Consider the following 23,332-nt stretch of genomic DNA (forward strand, 5'->3'; position numbering starts at 1 on the left):
CAATTTAAAATTCTTCACATAGTTCACCAAAATACTGAGATGGCAAGATTTGGAGAAAGGCAGTGTGGGCACTTGGGGATGGATCGTGATGGATTAAAGAGAGAAAACTCCCCTTAACGGTTCTGTTTAAACTGAGGAAGTAAGGAACTTCATACATGGAATTCAACATATAAAAGAAGAAAAGAAGAAAAGTCCACTCTGGCTGCAAATTATAGCATGAGGAGTATTAAATTAACATTAAAGCTTGGGTTTGGAGCACAAAATAAATTGTTTTAGAGAAATCAAATGAATCCGTTCAACTGAGTTACAGGAGTTAAGTGAACTAGTCATTGTAAGTCAAAACCCTGGCTAACTAAGAGACAAATGACACCCAAGACATAGAAGGGAATGTAAGCTAAGTTCTCAATGTAAAATCCTGAAATCGTAGCACTAAGATTTCTCTAAAAGCGATTTAGGAGCAAATGTATAGAGAATGATAAAAGCATGCAAAACAGGGCAGTGGTGGCGCAAGCCTTTAATCCCAGCACTCGGGAGGCAGAGGCAGGCGGATCTCTGTGAGTTCGAGACCAGCCTGGTCTACAAGAGCTAGTTCCAGGACAGGCTCTAAAAAACCTTCAGCGAAACCCTGTCTCGAAAAACCAAAAAAAGAAAAAAAAAAACTAGGAATGCTGGTAATCAAGGGTCCTCTGTGTAGGTACCAGTATCCATGGCCAGGGGATGCGGTGGAGGGGAGAGCGGCAGGAGTGGGGAGTGGGGAAGGAAAGTTCAACATGCAAATACTCAGTAGGCCTTAATTTGAAAACAGGTTTTCAATGGCTGGTTTTTAAAGAGATGTAGGAATTACCTACAGACAACCCAATACTACTCAGCCTGTTGACAGAAAGTAGAGCCAGAGAGGGGGCTGGCTGTCAGTGTTTCTTAGAGAACAGCAGACAGCAAGGCCAGCCAATAGGGTGAGAGTTAAGACTTGATCCCATTTGGTTCCCTCAGTTAATGTAACTCAGCCTCTAAGGTAGCAATAAAAGCATACACGTGGCCGGGCGGCGGTGGCGCACGCCTTTAATCCCAGCACTCGGGAGGCAGAGGCAGGCGGATCTCTGTGAGTTCGAGACCAGCCTGGTCTCAGAGCTAGTTCCAGGACAGGCTCCAAAGCTACAGAGAAACCCTGTCTTGAAAAACCAAAAAAAAAAAAAAAAAAAAAAAAGCATACACGTGGAGAGGAAAGAGTTAACAAGCTTATCTGTAGACAAACAGAAAATGGTTTCTGGAATTCTTACCATGTCACCTTGCACCCTAAATAGAAGTGATTATTTTATCCAATATCATAAAATAAACACTTCCCCCTCCCTGTGTCTCATTTACTATTATTGTGTGGGTGGGTGTACATATATGGATGTTAGTGAACAACTTGATAACATTGATTTTCTCCTTCTACCTTTATGTGAGTTCCAGAGACCTAACTCAGACCCATCACCCTTCGGAACGAGCACTTTTACCCACTGAGCCATCTTGGCGGCCCTTCCTTCATGAAAAAGAGAACAGCCTTAACACTAAGAATTGAAATGTCTTATTTTTGTAACAAAATCAGTCCAATAAAGAAGTGACAGAAGAAGCAAAACAGAGGAAAACCCAGCACCATCTCCGTGACCCAGTAAGGTGTATCATCAAAGCAGAACGTGTCCACATGACCAGAGGCCAAAATGAATATCTTGCAGAAGTTAAGGGTTTTTCTTCTGCATTATTTCATAGTCAAAACTAAAAAGAAATCTGGATTCACAATCAGGCCTTGTCTCTGCCCTTTTCCTCCTCAGTAATTTTTTTCCTTCTAAATTGTTATTTTTGAAATGGATAAAAATAAAAATGATTAGTACATGCCATCTGAAATCTAAAAGAACAAGTAAATTCTCTAAATCTCATAGAAGTGTGGTAGAAAGATACTATGTTTAAGATTATTATCATAATAGAAGAATTAAATAACGTTTTTTAAAAAAAAGGAATTTGCTAAATGAGAATGTCAAAACAAATCCAGAAGGAAATGCTATAATAATGATAGGTAGGCGGGCTTACTGAGTGCTCATTCAATGCACTGTCTTTACCAACAGGGTGATATTAACCACAATGGTTGAGAGGCCAAGACACTAACCCCATACAAGTACTAGGGGATGAAAGCTTGAAGGCACACACATTCTGTCTCCTCCAAAATGCACTTCTGACAAATTTGAAATCCCCACCCCTTTCTCAGTGTCTGTGGAGACCCCCGTGGCGTGGGAATGTGCGTGTTCACACTGAGGTTGATAGCAGGTATATTCTTCAGGTACCTTATATCATCAAGACCACGTCTCTCGTTGAACGTGGGGCTCATGGATTCAGCTAGGCTGGCTAAGGAGCTCCAGAGACCCACGGGTCCCTACCCCCCAGCACTAACATTACAGGGATACCAGGGGACCCAACGAATATGTGCATGAGGGGCATCCTAACTCAGGCCCTCCTGCGTGAGCAGCAAACACTTTACTGACCGAGCCGTCCCCCTAGCTCTTCGGTGCACCTCAGAACTAAAATGTTAGACTGTATGACTTTCAAAATCTGAACAAAGAATCTTCCTTTTATGAATGAAGACTGGGATTTTAGAGAAAATCACAAAGAGATTGAGTCAAGACAGGATAATGGAGAAAGTAAAAAAAAAATCCATTATTCATATCTTCCTAGGAAAACCTCATTTATACTCTGATGAAAACATCTGTTAGCCCATTTATGAAAAATTTGATGAGTAACTTATGGTAGACTACCTCTCTTAAGAAAAAGAGAAAGTAAGATTTATATTTTGAGAGTCCTTATGAAAAGAAAATGAAAAAAAAGTTCTTTATTAACAGTCCCCAAACAGAAACACACACACACACACACACACACACACACAAACACACACAAAGCCATGATAACATGAGAAAAACCATTTCTCATGCCTGGCAGCAATGCCATGGTCTATGACTGTGGTTAAAAACCCACCCCCTCAGCAGCTGGTTTACAGCAAAGTGCAGCCTCAGACACTGACTCCAACTCACCATGGGAAACAAAGCGCTCTCCTTTTCAATCAATCATATGTGTTGGCTGAGTAACACATATGTGTAACAGCATGCCCACTAAAAAAATCAAACTTAGAAAAGGCATGGATGTCAAGAAACTGTGACCCAGTACCTAGGAGGAAACAAACGAGCAAGTCAGAAGTCCCAAGACAAATGGGCCAGTACCTGCGTATTAATGTCCTCCTCGTCACACTCTTTCTTGTACTTCCGCGGGAGCGTCTCCACCTCCCGGATGGCATCTATCGTGACTTGCTGAGGAAGCACCTCAAACAGAGACGTTAAATACATAATTATGGATTTCTTGTCAGGGAGCTGCACGGCAACATCTAAAAGTGGAAGAAAGGATGACTCAGAGGTGCAAAATCTGTGAGCTGCTCTATGTTAGGTAAAAAAAAAAAAAAGTAACTACCCTGTACCCAGAAACAATGCCTCCTTTATAAACTCCACAACACTGTGTCTCAGGAAATTGCTACTGCGAATCACAGAATGTGAGACAGTTTGTAACAGTCTTCCAGAAGCCGGGCATGGTGATACAAACCTACATTCCCAGCTCTAGAGAGGCTGATGCAGGGGGCTCATGAGCTTGAAGACTGCCTGGGCGAAATACTAAGACTGTGCCTTCAGATGGAAATGGAGGAGGGGAAGCTATCTTAAAACACTCAAAGGCAAGCTATACAACTTGTCATTTAAAATATGACACAGGCCTCATTCATACAACATTCAAGCCTAAAGCCTTCAAGCCACATGCAAATGCTCACACATACATGCATTTTAAGAAACTAAGCCAACACTGAACTGTTTGTCTAACAAGCAGATTCCTAAAAGTGTTTCAGTGATACTTTATACAGCTTAACTATTACCCAGGGAAATAATTAACCCACTGCCTAAGGAAGCTGCACATTTAAGTACCAAAGGAAAAATATCTGCCATAAAATGGGAGGTGGGAGGTGGACCTCGGGAACTTATTGACCAGGCAACTTAATACGGTGGAACAAGGTGGGAAGTGGGAGAAAAACACATCTGACTTCCTCTGGGCCACACAGCACACACACTGGTGCACACACACACACACACACACACACACACCACTCACTCACAACACACACACACACACACACAAAGGTAAATAAGAAAATAAACACAAAAATACAACAAAATGGCTTATATCTAAAAATGATGGTTCCTTAATTGTCATAATACATTCTAAAAATGAGAACAGCATCACTTCTCAGGGTTCAAAATTATAAAGCAGAATCAAGTTTAACAGTTTATTCTCAACCTTACCTTCAGGGTCTAACAGCTTCTCAATTCCCAGGTACGTGTGGGCCTTGCTAAAAGCATGTTCGAGTCTCTCAATTGGGGACATTTTGACCACTCTGTCCCAGCTGAAGAGATCGGGTCTGAAACCATACAAACGAAATTCAGTAAAGGCAAAACACAAGAGAAACAGTGTCGTAATCTGTCACATTCTAAACTTTAATTTTTTAATTTAAATTGTATCTTTTATGTCTCAAAAGTTTATAAAATACATAAAATCAGAAAGTAATTAACAGACATGATGATAATAAGTAGACACTCTAAGGTGATTGGAGGAGTTAAGTCTATAATATGTCCTAAATAGTAAACCATGAAAAGAGGAAACCTATCAGTCCAGGGAAGACAAGGAAAAAACGGCGGGAGAAATGAGGTCAATGGGTTTAAATCTATGAATTGGCACAACCAATGATTTCAATGGACTAAGTTCTGCAGTTAGGACAAAGGTTCTGGGCCTGGAGGTGCACAGTACTCAGGAGGCTAAGACAAGAGGATCACAGACTAGAGAGGCCAGCCTCATCTGCAGAGCAAGTTTGAGAACAGCTTCATCTACACAGTAAGTTTCAGACCCCAATTAGTGCCTCTACATGCCAAAAGGGACTAAGGCGAGCAGACAGAAACCACAGCTGGAAGCGTTCTTTAGTTATTCTAACCACAAAGGTGCTAAGGGGATCAATTCCCTTCCACTCGCCCTCCTAGCAACAACAGCGTTTCGTTTACATCTTGTCTCTCTTCCTGTCTCACAACTTGCACAGCGTCACTGGCTTGACAAAGCTACAAGTCTTTGTTTTCTTTGCACACCATCTTGTATCAGAGACACCCCCCCCCCACTGAGACTGGCCTCCCCCACCCCCTTTCTACCCACTTCCTCTCTGTCACTCAGCCACTAGCCTCCCACATACCAGATGGATGCCTCTTCCCTCTTGCCTAGTGTATTTTTCTTTAGCATGCCTATCATTTCTATACACTGTACAATCTACAGTTTCACAGCCACATACAAACTTCTTCTGAGGCAGAGTCTTCAACAGGCAGCCCATCCTGGTCTCAAAATAGTTAACATCGCAGAGGACAACTTTGAAGCCCCGATCCTGGCACCACCCAAGTTCTGGGATCATGTGTGCACCACCATGCCCAGCTACAGTTTACATTTATTTTTTAATTAATGACTGTCTCCAGTTGGAAGGAACTGGGGATCTTCGTCTGCTTTGTTCCTGCTGTATCCTTGTGCTGAGTGCAAGAAGCCGCTTTACGTACATTTGTTGATACCAATGAGCTAATAAATGCAAATGTACTAGACAAATTCAACAGTTCCTTAACAGTACCAGGTAGCATCCTCAAGAAGACAGAGGAAGAGTCGGGAAGGGTAAGGGTCTTTAACCCCATAATAAGTTCAAAATATCAAAAAAAAAAAAAAAGCTATAGAAAGATAATCTTTTTTTTTTTTTTTCTTTTTTTTTGGTTTTTCGAGACAGGGTTTCTCTGCAGCTTTAGAGCCTGTCCTGGAACTAGCTCTTGTAGACCAGGCTGGTCTCGAACTCACAGAGATCCACCTGCCTCTGCCTCCCGAGTGCTGGGATTAAAGGCGTGCGCCACCACCGCCCGGCAATGTGTCTTACAGGAAAATATTAAAAGCACCGCCTTTGTTATCAAGAGCGAATCATTCTTCTCACTGTCTCTAATTTGAATCAATGCTATGTGAAGAGCCAGAGCCAGTGAAAAAGAAGAGAAGAGGGGCAGGGGGAGAGGATATCACATTTCAAGGATATTCTAAACTTAGCCATGATTACTTCACAATCTAGCAGCCTACCAGCAAAGATGAAAAACAGAATAAAGTATGAACCAAAGAAACCCAAGCCTATAGTGTACAGGGACAAACTTGCTAGAATGCAGGAAGTAAGTTTAGAAAAGTGTTCATTTGTATATATATCAGCCAGGAACGTTTAGGGAATTAAATGAGACAATTAATAATTCATAATAGCAACGAAACATAATATGATTTGCCTGCCTTTTGCATTTAATCTTTAATGCACACAGAATTTATTTGGAGGGTATTGTGTGGCAAGGCACATAATAACACACAGTTAAACAACTGTCCCACACCCCCGTTAATGTGAAATATCAGCTCAACTGCTTACCAGGTCATTCTATACAAGAGAGCGCTTTCTCAGTTCCTTTTGTTGATTTGATTGTTTTATTTTTCAAGACAAGGTTTCTCTGTGTTGCCCTGCCTGTCCTGGAACTAGTTCTGTAGGCCAGGCTGGCCTCGAACTGACAGAGATCTGCCTGCTTCTGCCTCCAGGGCGCGGGGATGGAAGGCGTGCGCCACCACCGCCCCTCTGTTCCTCAGCTCTTAACGCTTCCAGGATGAAACATGAGATCATGGTCACACATCCAGCACAGTCATAGGTTGTCACTTTCAGTGCAAACTGTGATTACCCCACTACATTTCAGAGCAATGTATTCACCGCCTTGATTTCTTATTAGAAAGTTATTTCAGGCCGTTTATTCTTCTGAGATTAATTGCTATTTTTTGCAATATATTCTCATTGACATGTTAGAATCTTGCTTATGAGCTTTCATAAGAAAATTGGTGTAGCTCTTCATAATGTAGGCAACACAATAAACAGAGTTCTCCTTCTGACATAAGAACAAAACCTACACACAAGTCTCTGTATATATTACTGGTTAGGGCTAAATGAGTGGGACTGAACTATGTCGATTATCTTACATTTCTTAATTTACAAATGTGTAGGAGAAAGCATGAGCCCTGCACTGTAGCCCTGGATTCCTCAAGGAACAGCCATGGTCGATCTCCTACAGCACTGCCTTCCATAACGTTCTACTGAACATGAGCCATGAGGGCAGCCGAGATAAGAGGACAGGGTTATGGGGAAGAGAAGTGGAGAGGACACAAAGGAGACAGAGATTTATAAGCCGAAGGGCATCTCACTTGTGCCGGTGGAGCACAGCGTTGAAGGCGAGCCCGTCGGTCCAGCTGGTGGTGAAGTTGAGGACGTTGACTTGGCTGTAGGGCCGGGTGGTCTGTCGCACCCAGCTCAGCAGGATCTTCTCACTGTTGGTCTGCTGCAGGTCTGACATGACATCTTTCATGACATCTTTCACCTGTGGGACACACACGCACATTTGTTTAAAATGTAACATTTCCTTTGGTGAAGTTCTTGGATAAGGAATATTAGACTTGGCCAGGCAATGGTAGCACATACCTTTAATCCCAACACTCAGGAGCCAGAGACAGGTGGATCTCTGTGAGTTTGAAGCCAGCCTGGTCTACCGAGAGAGTTCCAGGACAGAATTCAAAGCTACAGAGAAACCCTCTTTCGAAAAACAAGCAAACAAAAAACAAAACAAAACAAAAATTGGACTAATCAAATATTATGGAGCTTGTAATTGGCATTTGTTTTATTTCCAATTTCTACTTTAAAGAATGGAAAGATAAATCTTAGTTGTCTTTTAGGTATTAGGATTTTCTATACCTCACCCAGTTCTATGTCTTAAGTAATATTTGCACTTTTTAATTATACTGAACTTTTCTTTCATTGTTATAAAAAGTCATATTTTAATATCTTTTATTTGCAAGGGCTTTTCCATAAAAACTAAATACAAATTTAATTTTCTCCACAAATAAGAGCAGAAGCATGTTGACTGACTACAAAATCAGAGAATTAAGCAATTTTCCTGAGAGCAATAAAAATCACACTAATTGACACTAAAGAAATTTGACACTAAAGAACTAATGTTTTATTATTAACATAAAGTAATATATATAAGGGAAGAGCTCAAAGAATGATGGAGACTCATCAGAAAGACCATTAGCCAATGTAAGGGATCCAAAAGAGCCAAATCTATGACAACTGTCACATCAGGATGAATATTAGCAAAAGATGATAAACCTATACAGAAGGCCATAATTCATCCGTTGATGGGCAGGTGGGTGGACGGATGAATGGTAGAAATAGAGCAATGACTGACAGAAGGATAAGTAGATAATAGATAAATAGAGATGGATGGATGGATGGATGGATGGATGGATGGATGGATGGATGGATGGTGGAAGTAGTCCTACCTTAACCTAAGTAAACATGGCCAGAGAAAGAGCTAGTAGACAGCACACACCCCTGACACAGTAACTGAGGAAACTCAGCAGGTTCCCTGTAACACCTCAACCCAATGAACAACCTGAATCTAACCTGCTGGTCAGCAAAGTCACTCCAGGGGACATTCTACAAAGTAGCAGTTCAGAGCTCTCCAAAAGCTTCAACAACATGAAATGCAAAGAAAGATTCAGAAAATATCCCCATGTTACAGAGATGAGAGAGAAAACCAATGAAGATCACTCGTGGTCTTGAACCACTGTTTACCTGGCTCATCACCCTGTCTCCCCTCCCTCTATCTGTAGCATGATTAATAAAAACCCAGAGAGAGATACTGGGGTCCAACCTGAAGGGAAGAAAAGCAAAACAGCCAGTCCCTGGCTCTTACCTTGACCTCAGTCCGAAATGGCGATCCTGCCTCCAGGAATCTCAGAATGAGACTGTGTCTGAGAGCTGTCTTTTTCCATCTTATATTCCTCTCTAGGGCTGAGATTAAAGGTGTGCACCACTACCACCCCGTTTCTATAGCAGACTAGTGTGACTACTGAGATTAAAGGTGTGTGTCACCACTGCCTGGTCTGTAAGGGTGACCAGTGGGGTTGTTTTACTCTCCGATCTTCATGCAAGCTTTACTTATTAAAACACAAATGAAATCTCACTCCATCCATCTACCCCACGGTTCGTGGGAGATTGACCTAGGACCTCAAGAATATTGGCAGGTGTTCCATCGCTGAGTTACATTCCCCTGCATATACTACTGAGACAGTTAGCCAAAGCTCCATGAGACCTACACATAACTATTATCTCAGTATCATTTTCCTGACTTTAAGGATGTTGGGATAATATAGTAACAAACGGTAATATTCCACATCTTACACTTTTATGTTAATGCTATTGGGACTATAGAGCAGAGTCTGTTGTTTTTAGTAAAAAGGCCATGTTTTTACACAAAAGTTTGGAAAGCATACTTTGGTGCTTTACATGGAAAAGGGTATACAAAGTATTCAGAGAGAGAGAAAGCCAGGGTGAGCTAAGGAAACGCAGGTGTCTGCTGACATTTGGGGAATCGGAATCAAAAGCATTTGGAAATCCCTTAGACTATTCCCACAACCTCTTTCAAGTCTGAATGTAAGGCAATTTTCTGAATTGAATAGAAGATACCCTTTTACTCCTCTGCCCCAAATCTAGATCAAGCTGCCAACACTTTCCATCGGGAATTGGTGTAAGTTAGACCGCGCTGTCTGGAGAGTCATGCGGTTGTCCGCATCTAAAACTGGGCCTTATTTGGAAGTAGGGCTACTGCACACAGAACTGCGTAAGGTAAGGTCATGCTGGAGGAGGATGACCTTTAAACACAGCATGACTGGTGTCCTCCCCAAAGATCAAAGGGAAAGCTGCAGGGTGTGTGTCATGAAGACAGCAGCTAAGTTTCCATAAGCCAGCATACCCCATTTTGCAGCAAACTAGCAGTAAGGATAGACAAGGACCAGACTCCCCCAGAGCTCCTGGGAAGAAGAAATCAGGGGTCTGGGACTTGCAGACCTCAGAATTTTGAGGTAATCAATGCGTCCTGTTAAAGCCAAGCACTGTGGGACTTTGATTTGGCTGCTGTAGACAATGAATAGAGAACCAATACATTGTCAAGGTCTATTGAGAAGTGATTGGGACGTTCCCCACCTGCCAGTGCAGAATGATGCTCCATAGCAACCCCAACGTCAGCTTGTGATTTCCATCCACGATATCAGTCCCCCCGATATTCACCAATTCCACCTGTCAGAACAAAATAATAAAAATAACAAACGCAACTCTGAGGGCAATGTCTGCATAGAACGCTGGCTTTTGATTTAGTACATTTGTACAGCAATATAAATGAGGACAGAAATTTCATTTCAGGAACTGGATCAATGCAAAAACTCAAAAGTGCATTAGTTATACCACAGATCAATGAGAGCATCAGAAAAGCCACAGGACCTAGCCTTCACTCACAGAACAAGTTCAGAACTTCTACCACAAAGAAACATTTCCAAGAATCTGCTCCTGCCGACGCTTACAGCAGCCAGCAGGCTTCAGAGTAAATACCACTCCCAGCAGCAGAGAAGCCCAAATGTTGCTTACGTTGTTCTGATGTAAAACCTGCAACACCCGGTTGACATTATTTAAGGCATGCACCCTTGTGGAACCACGCTCCTTTGGCTGGAAAATGAAACAGAAAAGCAAGTGAGATGCCACATCCTCTCATAGGCTGACAAAGTCTGACACAAAAATGCAAGCAGAACAGCAGAACAGGATCCATGTCACCAGCCTGAATGCAAATTCACTAACAAGATGAAATACTGGCTCACTAACCTGTGAGCCCACTGAAATCTCCTAGGGACCCTCTAAACAGGCATGGCAGTTTTCTGTCCCAGGTGAGACAGAGACTTGAAGGACTTAGGACATGGTGGGGATTTGGAGTATTTTAACATTGCCCTCGCTACTCAAAGAGGCAAGCAGACGTATTTGAGAATCAATTCTGTCAGAGAAAGCCTCTTCTATCTGAACTTCTCTGGAGGCATAAAAGTGCCAGAGAAGTTGTACCTGCTTTATCCTGACCAAGTAGGAACAACAGAGCAAGGAGATATTGTTCCAAACTCAAGGTCACATGAGAAGAGTCCACATCTAGCATATAACAAGCTAGGTAGCTTCTTCCTTTCACCTCTCTGGCCAGGAACACTCATGAGAGACACCAGCTTTTCCCTGAAGGTGCCCAGCCTCTGCCAGGAAGGCAGACAGAGCGTGTGATACTCAAGCTATGGCACGGGGATAAAAACTCATCTTCAGCAGTGTGTTTCTCTATGACTTTATAGAAATACTGTTGCTAGTATAAAACACTGTCATCACGAGTGAAGGCATAAAAGAAACCGTCACCAGTAGGACAGAGAGCCTTACACACAGAGTAAGAGATGTGGCTGTGATGAAACCCCAAAAAGAAATAGCAATGTCTGGGGGCTGGAGAGATGGCTCAGCAGTTAGAGTACTGGCTGCTCTTCCAGAGGTCCTGAGTTCAATTCTCAGAAAGCACATGGCGGCTCACAACCATTTGTAATGAGATCTGGTGCCCTCTTCTTGCCTGCATGCAAAACACTGTATACACAAATCTATAAATCTTTAAAAAGAAAAAAGAAATAATAATATCTGAACAACTATTTCTTAATTGTTTATTAAATTACATTTAAATGTGGCTCTTTCTACATTCTCACCTCTGAAAGCATAATCTCCTCTTTATGAATCTATTCCCCCTTTTATTTTAAGCCCCCCCCCAAAAAAAACAGGCAGTCTCAGGGCAATAAACATCTGAAGTGACTTTATATTTGATGAAAACAGAGCCCTGAAGAAAAGCTACACACTACTCTATCCAACCATCAGTTAGAGCATTGTATATCAAGTTCTGCTTTCTGTTTGCCTTCATGACTGAGTACCCACAGTGGGTCTTCAGATATCAGTAACAACTAGAGAGGTTCCATCAACCTCATCCTCAAAGATGTCCTCTCTTAAAAACTGGAGATGTAGCTCAGGTGCTAGCATGCACGGAGCCCTGGGTTCCAATGTCAGCACTGCCCAAGCCTGGTGTGGTGGCACACATACCTGCAAACTCAGTACTCAGGAGGGGAGACAGAACCTCAGAAGTTCAAGGTCATCCTCAGCTACACAATTGGTCTAAGATCAGCCTGAAGCACATGAGACCCTGTCTGAGAAAAACAGAAGTGTCCTCTCACCAGTGATGTCCCTGTGAGGCCTTCTAGAAGATCCAAGAGCTTTCTCCCATCTTTGAGGTCTGAGAACATATCATTAATAGGTGGTTTCCCGCTCTGTAATAAAGAAGAAGTCAAATAATGGTTACTTCAGAATCAGAAATCCCATGTGCTGGGGCTGGTGAAATGGTTCAAGAAGCAGATGCACTTGCTGCTGGCTGTGATGGCCAGAGTTCAAGCCCCGGGACACCCATAGTGGAAAGAGTAAACTCCCTCAGGCAGTCTAGTGAACTCCCCAGGTGCACCATGGCCTGAGTGTGGGCACTCGTGTAAGTGCACGCTAATAAGCATATAAATGTAATAAAATTAAAAACAAAAAGAAATTCTACATGTTCTTAAAATACTTTTGGCTTTGCTCAATCCCAGTCCAGTACTTAGGCTGTCAAAGCATACAGAGCTCTTAAGATAGACAGTATCATCCCTCTCTGATAAATACACAGGGAGACCCCAGTCCACAGATCTGGCCTTCCTGTGGCAGGGTGAAGGGTTTAAAAGAAGGCAGGTTCTGTTCAGAAAATCAGGAGCCTCGGTTTCAAACCCAGTTTAACCAAGAACTACGTGAAGAGACTAGCTCAGTTACCTAACCTCCCTTAAGACACCTTTTAAAGATTTTCTTTTAAATATCAAAAAGTATAATGCTATGTGAGAATGTACTAAAAAGTCACAAAGCATGATGTAATATATCTGTAATATATCTTCTATGTTGCTCCTTTATATGAAATATTCAGAACTAAAAGTCTGTCCTGCCAGTCATAAATATTTCATGATCAATAACTGTATCTTTTACTTCTCACTTTAAAAAGTACATCTTCCATATGAAGCAAGACTTTAGGCTTGAGATAAAAAGGGAAGGGACACGGAAACACTGCACTCCCTCCGTACCCCACCTACTGACTCCCTCCTCGTCTTTAAAAAGCTATCGTGTGCAGTCAACTAAGGATTCTTAGCATGTGCCTTAAAAGCTCATAGGCTCGGAGAGGGAAGGTATGGCCCATTACAGAAACAGCGAATGAGCTGGTCCTATCTCTGAAACTCAGCTCACTCTCCAGGCTGCCACTGGGACAGGGATGCAGATTATCTCTGCTGATTACAGAACACGCAGATTAGCAACCACCTTCCAGATGCAATAAAAGCTGAAGACTGGCAACTACTACCAACAAAGCAGAGAGCAGACAAGCCCTTGCTAGCTGCCTGGCCTCAAGGCTCCCCTCCTAACTCCACTCTCACTCCCCAGAGGACAGTCCAGCTACCAAAGAACTCAATGCCTGCTCAGGTCTTAATGCAGCAAAGGAACAAAGACATTAGGTAAGGTCCAGGAAACGGGATGAGTTTCATCCACTAACTTCCACCAACTCAAAGCCACTTTCCAAAATACCAACAAAACACTATGAAAAGGCTTATAAAATGAAGCAAATGCAAGGATTTTCTTCATATCAGACATAACTACGGATGACTATTAATGCCCTCATACACAAACAGGCTGTGCTATGGACTGTCCACAGATTTCAGCCATGCTACCTGGTCTTTACGCTCTTAATTGTTTCTTAAAAACTCAAATGGTTAATCAATCACTATTATCAGTTATAACACGAGCATGTTTTCTATTGTTATAAAAAGTACTTCTGAGGCTGGAGAGATGGTTCTGCATTTAAGAACACTGGTTGCTCTTGCAGAGGACCCAGGTTCAGTTCCCAGCACCTATACAGTGACTTACAACCATGCACAACTCCAGTTCTGCGGAATCTAACACCTGCTTCTGGCCTCTTCAAGCAGTGGGCACACACATAGTGTACATGCATACATGCAGGCAAAGCATTCAGACATATAAAATAAAATAAATTTTTCCCTAAAGAACCATAAAATTTCAACAATATCCAAGAGAACTTATGGAAGACCTTCTCAGCCCCAAATTCACAGAAATCATGACCTGTGGGAACCTTTCCCATTCAAAAACAATTCACATACGAATGAGGCACAAGAGCACACTTGTGTTTCACCCAGAAGCCATGAATGCTCCATTGCAAACGAAGACTTCTAAAAGGTGGCATTAATGGCACATTCTCTTTGCTACCTCACATTCAGACAGTTGATTTATTAGGTAACAAGTTCAAGAAAGGCTCCCTCTGAAGGGCAGATATGGAAGAGCTGGGAAAGAGTGGGATTGGGGTGCATGGTGTGAAATTCCCAAAGAAGCAATCGAAAATCATGTTTTAAAAAAAGTCCCCTCGAGCCGGGCGGTGGTGGCGCACGCCTTTAATCCCAGCACTCGGGAGGCAGAGGCAGGCGGATCCCTGAGTTCAAGGCCAGCCTGGTCTACAAGAGTTAGTTCCAGGACAGGCTCTAGAAACTACAGGGAAACCCTGTCTCTAAAAACAAAAACAAAAACAAAAAAAAAAAAAAAAAAAACTGTCCTGTCCCTGTAGAAGCCAATCACTCACGCAAGGCTGAGCAAAGCTCTTTCTCCTTTAAATGCAGGCATACAGCTCAATTTATCTCTTCTGTTTCCCAATTTCAAATTAACACTGATGACAAACCATATGGAACATGTCGTGAGAATGTACCCTTTTCCCAATGTTCACACACAGCATAAGCAGTGATGACATTATTGGCGTACACTGACTGTCAGTTCTCAACGAAGGAACTCCAAATCCCTGCAGGACGGCAGACAAGGAGGGTGCTAGGCTCCCTGTGGTGATATTTTGTTTGTCCTGTAACAAATAAAGATTGTCTGAAGATCAGAGTGTGGAGCTAGCCACTAGTTAGCCACAGAGGCCAGGCAGTGGTGGCCTACACCTTTAATCCCAGCACTCAGGAGGCAGAAGCAGATAGATCTCTGCAAGTTCAAGGTCACTCTGGGCTACACGAGATTGGTCCAGTCTAAAAGAGAAACAGCCAGGCATTGGTGGCTCACACCTTTAATCCCAGTACTTGGAGTCACATGCCTTTAATCCCAACATAGAGAGGTGGAGACAATAAGGGATAAGGCTGGGTGGAGAGAGGATTATAACATGGGAAATGACAGACGCTCACCGCATTCAGTCTGAGGATTCCTAGGAATGGGATCTTGCCATTTTGATCTGGATTTGGAGAGCTAAGAACTCTAGTGGCTGGCTACTCTGCTTCTCTGATCTTTCAGCACTTACCTCTATATTAAGACCAATTTAGATCCATGTTCCAGCTCCCCGGGGACAGAGTGAAGAAGTGCCTAGACTCTCACTAGGAAGCCATCAAAATCGGTGGTTCCGAACTTACACATGACATCCTCAATTAAAATGTGCGTCTGTGCTCTGCTGAGCTCTTGAGCCCTGGATCCAGTTCCCCAGCACTAGCACCTCTCTGCCAAGGGGCAGACAAGTTTTCTGTCAGCATGTCATCCATCTTTAAACAACGGTACTAGTCTCCACCCACCCCTAGAACTTAAAAGATGAAACACATCAAACTCTTCTCCCTGAGACCAGTTCATCGCTGGCCTTCGCGCACAGGTGTGCTGTTCACCTGCTCTTCTGTGCACTGTCTGCTACACCACTGCCTTAGAAGACGATGTAAATGAGCTTCCTTGAACATCGGAAGCGCCACGTAAGGCAGCTGCTTCTTCCCCTTCTGGCAGCTTTTCGCTTTTGTTTTTATTTTTGTTTTGTTTTGAGGAAAGGACTCACTAGTCTAGACCTCGCTCTATAGACTGAGCGGCTTCTTAGTTGGAGTCTTTGGTAATTTTAAAGACATTTAACTCCATTGGAAAATGTCCTGTCGTGAAAGTTAGAAACTTGGCACCTGTATGCATATTTTTTTATCAATAAAACACAGACTGAAAATGCACTGGAAAAAAATTTATACACGAAACACACATCCATGGCATACATCTACAATCCCAGCCTTCAAGAGGCCGAGTCAGGGGAATTGCAAGTTTGAGGTCTGCATAGAAAGTTCAAAAACAGTCTGAGCAAGAGCCCAGCAAATAAGGGATTTGCCTAGCAGATACAATGCTCGGGATTCAATCCCCAGCACTGCAAAAAAAAATATCTCTCTCTCTCTCTCTCTCTCTCTCTCTCTCTCTCTCTCTCTCACACACACACACACACACACCAGACACATGCACATGGCTTGCCACTACAAAACACTGAAGAGCCCTGACAAATACAAATACAAATGTTCCATATAATTACAGGAAGGACTCAAGAGCACATGTCCCCTTCCAACCCAGAAAGTAAAAGTAGCTCGTGCGTAAGCAGGGACCATGCTCTACACATGGCATCAGAACAGCGCTTGTATAAATTATAGGACAAGGCAGTATGGACTTTAGCCATTGCTGGCTGTGTGGTCCCTGTTGAAACTACTCAGTTTCCTGTTGCAATGTGAAAACAGTCACTCATAATGCAAGAACGAGCGAGCCGACTGGAATAACCACTTTGTTCTAATTTCATGGATACTGAAATCCAAATTCCATATAATTTCCATAAATTATAAAATAATATTCTGCTCCTTTCTAACCACCTAAAATATAGAAGCATAATTTTAATGTAAAGACTATACAAAACCAGGCAGGAGAATCGTGAACTGTTCGCAGACAACAATCACTGTGTGCACAGGTAAGTTCTGAGAATGACACAGATCTACAGTCATTATTTATAAGCATTCTTTCTTCCTAATGGTGTTCTAAAGGGAATAGTATCAATATTCCCATTTTATAACTGGATAAAGTGAGATATAAAGATAGCATATCAAGTGTGTGATGGAACCAGGATCTGATCCCACAAAACCTGGCTCCAAATCCATGTTCTCAGCATGTGAGCGAACTAGTATTACCAGGCATAGAACTGTGATAAACAGGGAAGCGAGGAGCAGTTGCTGGGATGAGGAAGAGAGAGGCAAATGTAGACATAGGTGCTGTAGCTGTAGATAGAGAGTAACTCGCCAGAGCGCCGAGACAAATCACTACCCTGTACTAAACTGAGACATGCATTGCCCAGCACCACACTGGTGTTTTTATGCTGTGGGCCGTAAACATCGGCTCTGGGAAAAAGTCTAGAAAAGTCAAAAGTCATCTTTTAATAAAAATAAAAACTGATTCATCTTGGCCATTTAAATCTGTGCAAGGACTGACTTGCAGTAACTTCTCTGGCAGAGAACACGCAGCTGAATAATTCAATCGGACAAATATTTGGTGAATACCTCCTTTGTGCCCTAGCCCTGAGGAAAAGGCCAAGTTCACATCACCCCTCCCGCTCAGAAGAGGCCGTGTTAATTGCTTCCCAATAAGCAGAAAAGGGTGCAGATGAACAGTCTTGAACTTGGAGAGAAGATAAAGTTGTGCTCCATTTTGCTTTTTAAAACTATTTTTATTTTATTTTACGCACATGGGTCTGACACACATATGTGCAGTACCCAAAGAGGCCAGATGAGGGCATCAGAGCTCCTGGAATTGGTTGTGAGCTGCCTTGTGCGTGCTGGGGACCAAGACTGAGCCCTCTGGACGAGGAGTCAGGGTTCTTAGCCACTGAGCCATCTCTCCAGCCTCCCACTTTTCCTTTAAAGACGAGTAACAGCAAAGCATCATGACGGCAGGTGCTGTAAGGGCTGGAGTGACCCACTGGGACCCACTGAGTCTGGCCCCCACTCTCACGGCCCTTCCACCAGTACTTCTTGGAACAGTCTCAACACCAGACCTAGGTTCACTGTTTTATAAGAGGAGCCTAACTAACATCGATGCTAGCTCCCAGGACATGGCTGCGACTAGACTTAGAACTGTGCGAGCAAAGAAGCCAACAATCATCATCAAACAAGGGGAGAGGGGGAGGCAGGTGTTAGGAGAAGGCTTCACACATGTGATGAAATAACAGGGGAGAATGTCTGATGGGCTCTATCACATGTATGATGACATAGCAATGAAGCATGTCTGATGGGCTACCACACACTGGGAAGCTATAATGAAGTGAAGCATGTCTGATGGGCTACCACATATATGATAAAATGAGGTGAAGCATGTCTAATGGGCTATCACACATGTGATGATATTGAAGAGAAGCATGTCTACTGAGCTCTAACACACATGAGATGACATAGCAGTGAAGCATGTCTGATGGGCTCTATCACATGTATGATGACATATCAGTGAAGCATGTCTGATGGGCTACCACACATGGGATGATATAATGATGTGAAACATATCTATTGGGCTCTATCACACATGTGATGATATAATGAAGGGAAACATGTCTACTGGGCTCTATCACACACCGGGAAGAGACAATGAAGTGAAGCATGGCTGGTGAGCATCTATCACACACGGAGGAGAGTCAGCAGATGCTCCAGGCTCTACGCCAGCCCAGCATGACCACGTAGGAATTAAGACTCGCTGTTTGGCAGAACTTCCTGTTTACAAGAGAAGCTGGAAATCTGAACTAGCCTCTGCAGCCTCCTGACACTTGTAATTTTCTAGAACAGCACACCAGGCAGATGAGTCTTGTCTACAGGCATAAAGAGTCATAGGGTGAATGACAGGCAATCGTCACATGGGGTAGGGCCCCATCCAGATGAAATACAGGGTTAGTCAACAGTGAGTCTCTTCAGGAATTGTGAGTTCTGTGACCAGAACGCAGACAAGGACACACACAGGCACATGACATGCTGTGCTCTCACACAATAAACCAAGAAATGAGAATGTGCTTTTTAAAAATGTCATATGGGCCCAGCAGTGGGGACGCACACCCTTAACAAACAAAAAACCACATACATAAATGAGCATACGACATTTTAAAAACATCAAATGGAGTCCAGCAGCAATAATACACTCCTTTAATCCCAGCACTTGGGAGGCAGAGGCAGGTAGAACTCTGTGAGTTCAAGGTCAGCCTGGGCTACAAAGCAAGTTCCAGGACAGCTAAGACTGTTACATGGAGAAAGGCATGTTCGTCAAGGCTGGAAACCTGTATTCAGTTGCAGGACATATATGATCAATGGAGAGAACTGATTCCACATATCTTCTGATCAGCACACTCTCAGGCAACATCATGAGAGCACATAAACACACAGACACACATTAAATAAAACAAGCCTAATTTTTAATTAAAAAATCAATTAGAATTCAAGAAGAGAGAGAGAAAGAAGGGGAAGAAAGGAAGGAAGGAAGGAAGGAAGGAAGGAAGGAAGGAAGGAAGGAAGGAAGGAAGGAAGGAAGGAAAACAGCACTAACAGAGTATCTGTTATCTCCCACTCCAACCCCGACCTCAGAGACAGGGTTTCTCTGGAGCTTTGGAGTCTGTCCTAGAACTTGCTCTTGTGGACCATGATGGCCTAAAACTCACAGAAATCCACCTGCGTCTGCATCCCGTGCTGGGGATTAAAGGCCTGTACCACCACCTCCCAGCCCAAAGATGGCAATCATGAATACCGAGTATATTTTATGTTTGCTTCTTTCATTGGTATTGGGTGATGGAGGACTCTCATTGGTTAATAAAGAAACTGCCTTGGCTTTTTGATAGGGCAGGATTTAGGTGGGTGGAGTAGACAGAACAGGATGCTAGGAATGAGGCAGACGCCTCGGGCAATCACCATGCCTCTCCTCTCTCTGGGTCAGATGCAATGGAGCCAGCTGCCAGGTCAGACATGCTGAATCTTTCCCGGTAAGACACCACTCGTGGTGTTAAATAGATTATTAGATATGGGTTAATCAGGATGTGAGAATTAGACAATAAGAGGCTGGAACTAATGGGCCAGGCAGTGTTTAAATGAATACAGTTTGTGTGTTGTTATTTCAGGGCATAAGCTAGCCAGGCAGCTGAGAGCCGGGCGGCGGGAAGGGGCCCGCAGCTCCTCACCAAAATTGGGGAATCGGTAAAAACTGAAATTTCTGTTTAAGAAGTACGTACAGCTCTTAAAATAATTAGCTGTGTTGACATAAAGTAACAGGTTCTAGGAAGCCTGCAGCGGTCATCACAACACTCACCGAAGATAACCCATGTACAAGAGGGAAATAGGGATCCCAGCCATGACCACACACTCTGAAGCATCTTCTTTTCTGCCTCCTATGTATATGACCACTGACTGCCAAGATTCAAAGAGCAGAACACAGCACACAGACGCACATCCACGTCCCTTCGTATAAACAGTGACCGCACGTGAGCAGCACTGCCTACGGATATCCAGGATAAATGCCTCACAGCCTGCCTCACGTTCGGCCATAAAAATTTCAAGTCTGGAATTGCAACCTATAGGAAATTGTCTTTGAAAAAGAGAAAAGCAGAAACAAGCACAATGTTCTGCATTTTCCAGTTTGCATATTCTCCCCCTAACAACCCTGATGAAGGAGCGTCCGTAATTTGTGGCCTCACGGCTCTGCCAGATGAGCAGCTCTGAAAGAAGGCCAAAGAAAATGCAGGCTCAAAGTCAGGACAGATTTCCCAACAGCTTCGCGGCCTCCCTTGGGAGAGCCCACATGCAAAGGAGACTGTGAAAGCCAGAGTCCAAAACACTGCATTTTACAAAGGGTGCCGCAGTCTAATGTGGCTTATTTCCATTTGGAGGTGTGTGGCAGAGAGCAGAGATTTCACAAGGAAATGGTACCTCGTGGGTTTTCTTTACCATTCCTACGCGGTTATGATGTACGTTTTCCCCATTGATGCAACAGTACTTCTGGACAATATAAGACAGGTAATAATGACTGGGGGGGGGGGGGGGGGGTTAACGGACCAAAGGATAAAAGACGGTTACTTTAAAAACTGTCTCACAGTCTGCTTGAGATCATAAAAAAGGAATGGTACACCCAGGAGCAAGTGTTTCTTAACCCTTTAAGTACCCACTTTCTCCTGGGTTCTTTACCTCTCACAACTTCAGGGTGGTGTGTTGTTTTTCAGGGTCCCCAGGCTCTGAAACATTGAGACTCAGTAGCGTATTGACAAAGACTTGCTGCTATATACATATATAATATAGGCAGCCATCTGCCCATGACCAGACACAGACATAAAACATATAGATCGAATGGCCTCTGGTGAGTGATTTTTTTTTTTAGTGTCTGTATAGCCATACGTAGTTCTTAGTAAAAGATAGTTTTAGACCCATATTGTTCAATGTGATCAAGACCTTTATCTTTGACCAAGGAAACAACTAAACCAATTTTAAGCTTTAAGTCTGCTTCATTCACTATGAATTAAGTAGTTAGATGTCAAGATGAAGAAGTCTACTGAGGGATGGAGAGATGGCTGAGCACTGGCTATTCTTCCAGAGGTCCTGAGTTCAATTCCCAGCACCTATATGGCAGGTCATAGCAATCTATAATTGTAGCCCCATGAGACCCAATGCCCTCTTTTGCTGTGCAGATGTACATGCAAACAAAATGCTCATGTACATAAAATACATAATAATTTTTGAAGAATTCTATTGAACAAAAAAGAAATGAATGGCATGTGTAAGATCCAACTGGCTTTTTAACAATTATTCCAGTGTCAAAGAATTAAAAAGAAGTTTGCATAGCTGGACTTGTTTATTTTTAAGATTTACTTCTTTTATTTTGTGTGTGGGGGTGTTCTGCGTGCCAAATGTGTGTGCACCACATACATGCCATGGTGCCTACAGTCGAATCCCATGGAGCTGGATTTACAGATGGTACTGAGTAACCATGCGGTTCTGGGGATCAAATCTGGGGCCTCTGGAAGAGCAGCAAGTGCTCTTAACTTCTAGCCCATGTCTCCAACCCTGGCTTTCATTTTTAGTAAATAAATACAGTAAAAATTTCAATCTATTGTATTTATTTTCATGAAATAATACAACTTAAGGTATTTTGCACTCATAATGTTATTCCTTATTTTCCAATAGAACTGTCTCTGTTTCCTAAATACATGATTTTAGGCATATTAAATATATGTCTGTGTTATTGTCACTCATTTATTTAGTAAACCAATTAATACTCAGTGGATACTCATTAAATGTTAAAAGATAAGCCAGGTGTGGTGGAGCACGTCTTTAGTCCCAGCATTTGGGAGGCAGAGGCAGGTGAATCTCTGTGAGTTCCAGGACAGGCAGCGTTATTACACAGAGAAACCCTGTCTTAAAAAGGGGAAAAAAAGTTGTGAAAATTAGAAAAAATAATCTCTCAGGCTGGGCATGATGGTGCACACTTTTTAACCCCAGAACTCAGGTGGCAGAGGCAGGAAGGTTTCAGTGAATTTGAGGCCAGCCTGGCCTACATAGTGTGTTCCAGAACAGCTAGGGCTATGTAGAGAGACTCTGTCTCAAAAAACAAAAAAGACAAAAGAAAGATAGTAAGGAGGAAGGGAGAGGGGGGGAAGGTAGGGGGACGGCATGGAAGGAGGGAAAGAACAGGAGAGAAAGGCAGAGAGAGGATAAGGAAACGAGTCCCTCATGGAGCTTAGCATTACCTGGTAATAGATATGTGCACCTATTTGAATTATAGCTAACTGAAATGGTAACACTTTGAGTATATGGAACATATCTACCCACATCTGTGAGCTTAGAAAAGTTATCCAGTATGATATGACATTTCATCTCAGGCAAGAAGGAGGACCAGGAGCTAGAAAAAGATGAATAAAGAAGCAGGCAAAAAAGCCATAGGAGACCACCCAGCTGGAGACACAGACAGTGTGGCTAGAACACAATGAAGAGGCAGCTGCAAAGAACAAAAAATTAGGAGTAAATGTAGCAACGTATAATGCCAAGGGCCTGAAAAGTCAACAGAGATCAAAATTCACACTACACATCTTAAATCCAGACAATTCCAATGTTTTAAAGTGCAATTAACAATGGAATACCCTATAAAAGAAAAAGAGACAACCAGGCCTCTGAGATCATGTCAGCTTCAGGAAAACTAGAAAGGAAGAGAGGAAAAGAACAGAGGGAAAACAGCTCATGGCTGCTAATGTGCTCCATATGTTTAAAGACAATATTCCAAAAAGATGGAGCGATAATGCCTAAGCAAAATACAGAGCTAGCCTGGGGTAAAGACTTTCCTAGCGCATTTTCCTGGAGGAGCACACACAGCACCATAATCAGTTCAAAAAAGCATTCAAAGAGCTCCAAGTCTGCA

At 42.9% G+C, this 23,332-nt stretch overlaps 1 protein-coding gene across 7 annotated transcripts in view; it reads right to left on the reverse strand.

Moving 5' to 3' along the window:
- Utrn (utrophin) overlaps positions 1 to 23,332 on the reverse strand; it is a 498,374-nt gene that overhangs the window by 359,390 nt on the left and 115,652 nt on the right. For all 7 annotated transcript variants that reach the window (XM_038338349.1, XM_038338350.1, XM_038338351.1 and 4 more), the window contains 6 exons: positions 12,262 to 12,354; positions 10,622 to 10,699; positions 10,184 to 10,276; positions 7,345 to 7,517; positions 4,365 to 4,480; positions 3,246 to 3,406 (listed from right to left, as the gene is read on the reverse strand). In XM_038338349.1, coding sequence (XP_038194277.1) covers positions 3,246 to 3,406; positions 4,365 to 4,480; positions 7,345 to 7,517; positions 10,184 to 10,276; positions 10,622 to 10,699; positions 12,262 to 12,354 — 714 coding nt within the window. The remainder of the gene's footprint in view (positions 1 to 3,245; positions 3,407 to 4,364; positions 4,481 to 7,344; positions 7,518 to 10,183; positions 10,277 to 10,621; positions 10,700 to 12,261; positions 12,355 to 23,332) is intronic.

Source organism: Arvicola amphibius, chromosome 8 (genome assembly GCF_903992535.2).
Source record: "Arvicola amphibius chromosome 8, mArvAmp1.2, whole genome shotgun sequence".
NCBI classification, from domain to species: Eukaryota; Metazoa; Chordata; class Mammalia; order Rodentia; family Cricetidae; genus Arvicola; species Arvicola amphibius.